Source organism: Pectinophora gossypiella, chromosome 16 (genome assembly GCF_024362695.1).
Source record: "Pectinophora gossypiella chromosome 16, ilPecGoss1.1, whole genome shotgun sequence".
NCBI classification, from domain to species: Eukaryota; Metazoa; Arthropoda; class Insecta; order Lepidoptera; family Gelechiidae; genus Pectinophora; species Pectinophora gossypiella.
This window is the reverse complement of record NC_065419.1, coordinates 11,172,345-11,181,767: the sequence shown is the minus strand read 5'-3', so window position 1 is coordinate 11,181,767 and position 9,423 is coordinate 11,172,345. Positions and strand designations below refer to the sequence as shown.

General features: G+C 38.6%; 1 protein-coding gene across 1 annotated transcript; it reads left to right on the top strand.

Moving 5' to 3' along the window:
* The first annotated feature begins 2,154 nt into the window (after positions 1-2,154).
* Positions 2,155-8,933, top strand: LOC126373901 (uncharacterized). The gene is made up of 3 exons (XM_050020258.1): positions 2,155-2,270; positions 5,074-5,148; positions 8,690-8,933. Exons 1-3 carry the CDS (start codon positions 2,195-2,197, stop codon positions 8,899-8,901), a joined length of 363 nt encoding a protein of 120 aa, XP_049876215.1. The 5' UTR covers positions 2,155-2,194; the 3' UTR covers positions 8,902-8,933.
* Positions 8,934-9,423: the final 490 nt, after the last annotated feature.

Below are 9,423 nucleotides of genomic sequence, written 5' to 3'. Positions count from 1 at the left end.
GCTCATTAAGAGGGGATTTTACAAAACTCCACCCCTTAGGGGGTAAAAAGGGTGGGCAACTTTCTATGAAACTTCTATAGTTTTAATGGTATGTTTTGCCGCGAAGTCGTTCGCAACAGCTAGTTATTATAAACTAGTTATTAAATTTTAAACTCCTAGCACTTATAGTTTCTTCTGAGATTACGCAATGAGTGAGTCAGTCAGTGAGTGACCTTTCGCTCATACTTTGAGGGTTCAGACCATAATTCTGAGTTGATATCAAGTGGATTTTTCCGTCGCAAAAGTGTGGAATTCAAAATAATTAATTGAAAATTAACTGAAATAATTACCACCAAATGAATGAATGAAGATGAATGAATGTGAATGATCACCTGATTGTCCAAAAAAGTAAGATGATTCTGTGTTTCGGAGGACACGTTAAGCCGTTGGTCCCGGCTATTAGCCGTAAAAACACCTCCACCAACCCGCATTGGAGCAGCGTGGTGGAGTATGCTCCATACCCCCTCCGGTTGATTGAGGGGAGGCCTGTGCCCAGCAGTGGGACGTATATAGGCTATTTATGTATATGTATGTTAAAAAAGATAAACCATACAATAAATAATAATAGAATTAACGACAAAACTTGGAAATTTATAACGTGTCGTACAAGACTACAAGAACAATAGCGAAAGTATAGTTCCAAACTCAAACAATTGGTACTTCATATAAAATATGAACTTTCTTTGTTGTTATGTTGGGAGAATTGCTTGTAAGGCTTAAACACATTCTTACGGCGTCTGACCATAGTCGGCTTAAGGCTATATACAGACAGATTTATTTAGATTGCTCGGGATTGTATTGCTGTCTGTGGGTAAAAGTTTTTAACCGGGAGAAATGTAGATGTCTAAGGTGTAATATCTGCAGTATGAAAAATATGAGCAATATTATTTTTATTTTAATAAAATAGGCTCGCGTTTGACCACAATCTCACCTGATGGGTAAGTGACAATGTGGTCTAGATCACGAAAACCTAGCCTATTCACTCTAGCCTTGAAGACTTGTTGTCGGCAACCAAATCCCGAATAATTTCCCGGCGCTAATTTACACCACGGTATCCTAGTGAGGTAGGGCCCTAAGGTCACTGATCATTAAGTAGATACTTTGTCGGTTAATACGAGAGAAAAGCTGGCTGTTATGTGCCGTGGTCAATATTTCCCTGTTTTTATTAAGCTGTCGTATTACATGTGTTTATTACAATATTGTGAAGGACGATGGTTTTCATTTCTTCTTCTTTTCGTGTCGACAGCATATCAACTGAATGGTATCGGCCCAAAATTCAGTCCGATTCATCATCATTCGAACCGTCGTATCATTGGTAGACTTTAGAATAGACAATATTATTATATAGCTTTTAGAAATAGTTTAATAGAAATAGAAATAGTTTTTTTTTATAAAAGGGCGCCACACACAAAAACAAGACAATAACATCATATCAAATTTTCACAAAACAAACAATCAATTAATTTTTATCATATCTCCAAGCGTGCAGTTGTTTAAAGGTGCTTATAATACAGAGTGTTAGTGACATCGTAACGAAAACTTTGGGGAATGATTCGGACCATGATTCTGAGTTGATATCATGTAGAATTTTTCGTCGCAAAAGTATGTAAGTAACTGAAAATAATTTAAAAAATATAATTTAAAAAGCACTAATATTTCCATGAATTTTCCGACAACAAATGTCACTTGATATCAACTCAGAATCATGGTCTGAATCTTCCCCTTCAGTATTTGTTACGGTGTCACTACTAACCATACGTACTACTTACTTGTGTGGCTACCTGTATGTACTTGTACGAGGTGTAACTAACAAATACTGAGAGGGATGATTCAGCTCATTATTCTGAGTTAATATCAAGTGAAATTTTCCATCAAATGGAATTCTCCTGCCTTCCGCCTCTGAATAGTACTGCAAGTCTTATGCGTACTTTCTTGCTAAAATACTCGTAAAGTAAAAATACTTACTTGTAAAATATTTGCTGTGTAAACACGCTACTAATATTGTAATTTCCATCGCAACACGTAATAGTGGCAAAGTGGTATGTACTTGTTATAAAGATCGCGGAAAACTTGTAACGAACCCTGTCTCCTTCCCAAAGTGAAAGGCGCGTGTGGTTCCGTACGGTTTTTACTGAATTTTTCTGTGCAATACCAAATGAATTTCTTTTTGTTCATAATTGCATTCCTGGGATTGGCTGTCGCGATAGGGGAAGCGTTTTTTCTTTTCAAACGTAAGCTTTATTTATAATTAAGTATATTTATTTCTAGATACTCATAGACGTATATCTATATATCTACCCTTGTTGTAAGAGGCCTCAGCGCTCCCCATTTGTTCGACGAAAGTTAATACCATATGCGGCAAATCTATAAAAAAAAACACGTAAAAAATTGTTTACTGTAATAGAAAGAAAGAAACGTTTGTTATAAAAGGACACGACAGTAACAGATAAAAAAAAACAAAAGACGGAATAACACATAACTTACAATCAAAACACGTAATAAAAAAAACATACACGAGAGAGTACAAATAAATAGTAAATATTAAGGCAAAATTAAAACACATAATGACGGGTTCTTACCGCGGAAAAGAAAATAAAAAAAAACAAGAAAAAAAATTAATAAGCAAAAAAAAAAATTAAGCCAAATTGTAATTTGGTATATGGACTGGTCAACAATGGTGGTGGTGTCCTTTATAAAACTTCTCACTTAGCATAAGTCGCGGCGCGAGCCACGATGCTGGTATTCTGTGGACCCTGATAACCATCCACCCACTGAATATTTACATATAATGAAACTTCTTATAATTTATTGAGTAGATGGACTGTATCGCAGTGCGACTGTATGGTCGTGACTTCAAGTTCACGTGGTCGCTTGGATTCGTGTGGAACTTCATATGGAGTCCATTTGTTACAGATTTGCCTTCGTTTAACCTTCTAATTTCATCATCATCTAATTTTATCTTTGTTTGTGGGTACAAATGATGACCCTTATTATTATACCCTGGCACAACACATCTTCCACCCATTTTTATTCTGATCAAAATAAATAGAAGCAATATAAAACATAAATAAAAACAAATAAATTGCGGCAAAACATGAGACTTTCACATTTATTGTAAAACCTTTATTGTACCATGTTTTATGAGCAAATAAATAATTTTGATTTTTTTATAGGCAGCGACATAATTCTATACGTATTTGATCCAAATATCAAATAACAATTATTTTTACAAGTGCTTCTGAAATTACATTATATTTTGGAATAATTATGTACCCGAGCAATGAGAAAATAGCTAATTATCACGTTAAATCTGTACAACGCCATCTATATTAATAATAATAATAAAAACACTTTATTGCACACAAATTCACAAAACATTTACAGGATAAACTTATTCTAAGGTGGGCAAAGGCGGCCTTATCGCTAAGAGCGATCTCTTCCAGACAACCTTCGGCAAAGGATATGGTACATTTGTACAGCTGCTTTTTTTTCTTTTGCGTGACTTATTGTAGATTTGCCGCAGATGGCATTAACTACTTGGCCGGACAAATGGGGAGCGCTGAAGGCTCTCACCCGGTACAACGTTTAAGACAACAGGCCTGAGGGTGCCCAGTTGGGCGCGAACCTCGGCTCAGGGCGTCGTCTGAGAGGAAAAATATTTGAAAGAAATTTAATCGACCCCAGTGGGTCGATAGCGATAAGCGCTTAATGAGGGAAATCGTCGACCACGCCGGCGGGGTCGGTATCGGGGTCCTGAAGTGTTTGGTGTCGCGAGCTGATTGGCTGCCTCTATGGCTAGAGTAATCGGGTCGTCGGGATCGTATATTACGTCCTTCGGACGCCGATACTTTTCAGTACCATCCCTAAGCGGGATGTATTCGGAAGCCGCAACTACCAGGGGATTCGGGTGGTGCGGAGCAGAATCGAAAAAACGTTTGGAAGCTAATTTGAGCCATTGGGCAATGGTTGCCAGACGGCAATGGTTGGCCGACTTGTACAGCTGCAGTGTAGCGCGCAGATACTACTACGAAAAAAAAAAAAATTGTTTTTGAGGAACGTAGCCTGCAAAGTCCCTCAATGCATGCAGTTGAATATAGCGACTGCTATATTGTTTCTGACATTGCTGAGATGATTCACCTTACGGTTGCCTGGAAGAAATCGCTTTAAGCGATAAGGCCGCCATTCGCCATGTACTTAGTTAAGTGACGTTTGTAACTATTTGATTTTATTTTGGTGCCTTAAGGAATACAGGAGTTAGTGACACCGTAACGAATACCAAGGGGGATGATTCAGACCATGGTTCTGAGTTGATATCAAGTGGAATTTCCTGTCGGAATTTTCAGTTCCATACTTTTGCGACAGAAAATTACACTTGATATCATCTTAGGATCATGGCCTGAATCATTTCTCAAAGTTTTCGTTACGATGCCACTTTTTTGACGTGATTTATTTGCCGCAGATGGCATTAACTACGTGGCCGGACAAATGGGGAGCATTGAAGGCTTTCACCCGGTACAACGTTTAAGACAACAGGACTGAGGGCTCGGCTCAGGGCGTCGTCTGAGAAGAAAAATATTTGAAAGAATCGATAGTGATAAGCGCTGATTGAGGGAACGATGTGACTAACACCCTGTATTTGAATTTTATATTTACAAAGCTATAAACAGCCTCCGTGGTCTAGTGGTTAGAGCGTTAGGCTCACGATCTGGAGGTCCGGGTTCGATTCCCGATGGGGACATTGTCGAAATCACTTTGTGAGACTGTCCTTTGTTTGGTAAGGACTTTTCAGGCTTGAATCACCTGATTGTCCGAAAAAGTAAAGATGATTCCGTGCTTCGGAGGGCACGTTAAGCCGTTGGTCCCGGCTATTAGCCGTAAAAACACCTCCACCAACCCGCAGTGGAGCAGCGTGGTGGAGTATGCTCCATACCCCCTCCGGTTGATTGAGGGGAGGCCTGTGCCCAGCAGTGGGACGTATATAGGCTGTTTATGTTGTGTATTTATAAAGCTCTTATACCCGTTTATTTGTTTCAGTGAAAACGGAGCCAATATTTTTCTGCATAAAAGTGTGTCCGCTGTATTGTTCCCCACGGCACAAGCGTTATGTTGGTAAGTTTGACTATGTTTATATATTTTTATGTTTAGCTGGGTTTCGAACCCGTGAAACTTTTATGTAAGTAAATCACGCGTTCCCGGAACTGGGTCCCCAACTGGGCACCCAGTTCCGGTCCATAAATATAATTGAAGCAAACATGAACAAAGGCGAGCTTAACTCAATCATTGAGTTTTCTACCATGAAACATCGGAAAAAGAAAAGAATACAAAACAAGACAGACAAGAAAATAATTATAACAAGTAAGTAAGTAACAATAGAATATGTAGACACATACGTATATAAATAAATAAATAAGTACATAATATTACATATTATATAAATTCATATTATGAATGGTGTGGATTATTATCGAGCCGCCAAAGGCCCCTGATATGGCTCATGTAACGACTACTCACTTAAAGCAGGCTGATCACCTGATTGTCCGAAAGTAAGATGATCCGTGCTAGAAGTAACATTGACACGAGGGTTGATGGGGTTGGTAATCCACCTCACAACCCACACGAGAGAAGAATAATTGATATTATATTAGAAAACGTAAATAATTTCCTTATTTATTGGAATGAAACGATACTCTTTAATATTTATTAAAGCAATCTTATTAAAAGTTAAGATGATGTTTTAACGATTTTCCTCTCCAGAGGCTTTAACTTATTGAATAAGTATTAAGTATCGATAGATTCAATCTTATTAAATAGAAAAAATACAGAACACGTTTGGCTGCTTGTCGTAAAATCCGACAGAGGGATTGTGTCCTTTCTTACATGATCGTCTAATGAATATCTAGCTCATTCCTGGTCACCATAAGGTTCTTCATATCCATCTTAGGACTTGCAAGTTGTCTCCTGACTACTTGTGGCTCTGCCCACCCCTTTACGCATTACGAGCGAGAGTTTATATATGTATGTTTATATGTAAAAATGTGTGGACATAAACAGCCTATACACGTCCCACTGCTGGGCACAGGCCTCCCCTCAATCAACCGGAGGGGTATGGAGCTTACTCCACCACGTTGCTCCACTGCGGGTTGGTGGAGGTGTTTTTACGGCTAAGCCGGGACCAACGGGTATGTGCCCTCCGAAGCACGGAATCATCTTACTTTTTCAGACAATCAGGTGATTCAAGCCTGAAAAGTCCTTACCAAACACAGACAGTCTCACATAGTGATTTCGACAATGTCTCCGTCGGGAATTGAACTCGGACCTCCAGGTCGTGAGCGTAACGCTCTAACCACTAGACAACGGAGGCTGTTCAAAATGTGTTTACGCTTATACAAATACGATCACGTGAATTGCCTATAGAGAGAGACATCATGAATATTAGAATAGAACACTTCATTTTCGTCTCATTCGCTCTCATCAAAATTGCAATTTTATAAAATTGTTTTAGTTTTCCCTCGATCTAACATGAGCTCAATATTCATAGGAATATTTTCTGATTATTCATAGGAATATTGAGCTATATACAGGGTGTTAGTAACATAGTAACGAAAACTTTGAGGGATGATTCAGACTGAATTGATCCAGCTCACGATCCTGAGTTAATTTCAAGTGGAGTTTTCCGTCGCAAAAGTATATATAAATAAATAATAAAATAAAATATACTTTATTTCGGACAAATTTACATCCATATCTACTAACCTAAAATATAAGAAAGAAAATACTTAAAAGCTATAAAACACCATAGTGGCACACGCTTAAATGCTGATGGGTCCAGTGCTTTATAAAGCTGCTATCCCACCTATCAGCTGTTACAGCCAGGATGCTGTTGGTGCTGGCACGCACCACCGCACGTATAGAATTGAAAATAATTTTAAAAAACTATTAAAAAAACATGAATTGTGCGGAGGAAAATTCCACTCGATATTAGCTCAGAATCATAGTCAGATAACATTCTGTATACAATGTACTCTGTATGTAAAACTGTATAGATACAGAGTGTTCGTGACACCGTACCGAATACTGAGGAGGGTGATTCAGCTCATGATCCTGAGTTAATATCAAGTGGAATTTTCCGTCGCAAAAGTATAGAATTGTAAATAATTTAAAGAAAAAAACTAACATTTTCATGAAGAGCGACGGAAAATTCCACTTGATATTAACTCAGAATCATAAACCGAATCATTGCTGTATTCAGTACGGTGTCACTTATACCTTCTATATGTATTTCAATAAGAGTAGAAAGCTCCTACATTGGGATAAATTCAAATACTTTTCGAACCCAGAATACAATTTTTATAAATTGTAAAATATATGCGACTGCATTTGCATGTATATTTATTTTACTGCAATATTCATGAATTCTTTCTTCTTTCTATTTGCCGTGTATCATACTTATAAAATAAAAGAAAAAAACTTTTAAATAGAAAGAAAGAAACCTTTATTTATTATTTAGGACACCACAGACACGGATTACATAATATGTACATAAGAATGACATCACATCAAAAGAAAAATGATCTTTTTGGATCCGTTTTCATGACGGAACCCAATTTTTCACGAAAAATAATATGAAAGTTCGCCACCAAACTTGACATTTTGATATTCGCCCATAGGAACATGGAAAACGAACACAGAAACTTATACCTAATTTAAATGTGCCGCGGCGTGAGCTGGTATTCTGTGAGACGAAATAGGTATGATTTTCCTCGTCGTCATTACTTTAGCCGTTATTGCGCTTATCACCTAGGTCATAAAAGTCAACTTATGTCGACTTAAACGACTTGCTCAGATAGATAAAAAATAAAAGAAAAAAGAACTCTAGACACATGTGAAATGAGTTCAATTTGTCATGTTGTCACACTTTAGTATTATAGGCTTGACCTGAAATATATATTTTACTTTTGAGCTCCAAACACAAAATAGAGAAGCTGAATAATATCTAAGTACTATTAACGAGAAAGGATCGAAAAAATCAGAGTCGGATGGGATTCGAACCCGCAACTCTTGTGTTTAACCGGTACATCACTTTCCCCGATACCGACCCTGCCGACGTGGTCGAGGATTTCCCTCAATCGGCGCGTATCGCTATCGACCCACTAGGGCCGATTAAATCTTTCAAATATTTTTTCTCTCAGACGCGCCCTGAGCCGAGTTTCGCGCCCAACACTGGGCACCCTCAGTCCTGTTGTCTTAAACGTTGTACCGGGTGAGAGCCTTCACCGCTCCCCATTTGTCCAGCCAAGTAGTTAATGCGATCTGCGGCAAATCCACAATAAGTCACGCCAAAAAAAGAAGAAATTTACATCACTGCTTAATTCTGTCCATGCGATCTTTTTGGTCTGTGACGTCGAAAAAAAATAATTGGACAATACTTTTTAAAAAGAACATTAAATCGAAAAAGTTCTAACTCTCAAGAACCTGCAGTTCTTGTCAGGCATGGACGAGCATGTTAACCATTACACCATCGGGTCCTCCTCCTGTCCATGTGAAATTCTTCGATCTCTGTATCGTCATTAACCCGGCGCCCGGCGATTGAGTAAACACGGTTGAGTGCTATACAAACAAAAATATTTTAGACAATACTTTTGTTTTTCAGATTACGTAGACTATGAAGACTCGCCGCCTCCGTGGCATGACGGTCCCGACGACCTGGACTGGCCAGGCCCATACTACGGCCGCTACTTCTTCTGCAAACCACATCGCACCACCACCACCACTACCACCACCACAATGAAACCAAAATCCGATGAGGAAACCACCTACATCTGCGACCTTTGCAAAGAAAAATGCAATTACCCTCGAGGATGAATTTGCGAAATATGTTTACGGCTAAAACGCATCACGCGCGATGCAATATAGACTTGACGTTACTCCTTCGAAATCTGCGACACCCCGCCGGCGTGGTCGACGATTTCCCTCATTCAGCGCTTGTCGCTATCGACCTACTAGGGTCGATTATTTCATTCAAATATAATTCTCTCAAACGGCGCCCAAATTAGGCTTGTTGATTAAATATTCGTATCGGGTGAGAGTTCTCAGTGCTCCTTATTTGTCCGGCCAAGTAGTTAATGCTATATGGCGCGAACCTAAACAAAACATCGTCGCGTGATCTGTTTTAGCTTCACCACATAAGCTGAATGCAAACAGGCTACACAGATGTTTAGGAACACCGCGAATTAAAGTTGCGTTATCGGTATATGTTATGTGGACTCTTTAGTCTGAAAACTTTTGTAGACAAAAAAGTTGTGCTATGTGCATAATACCTACGTGAAGAACCGCAAAAATTACAGAGATTTAACCAAGAACTATGAACTATGTTTCGGCCAAAGT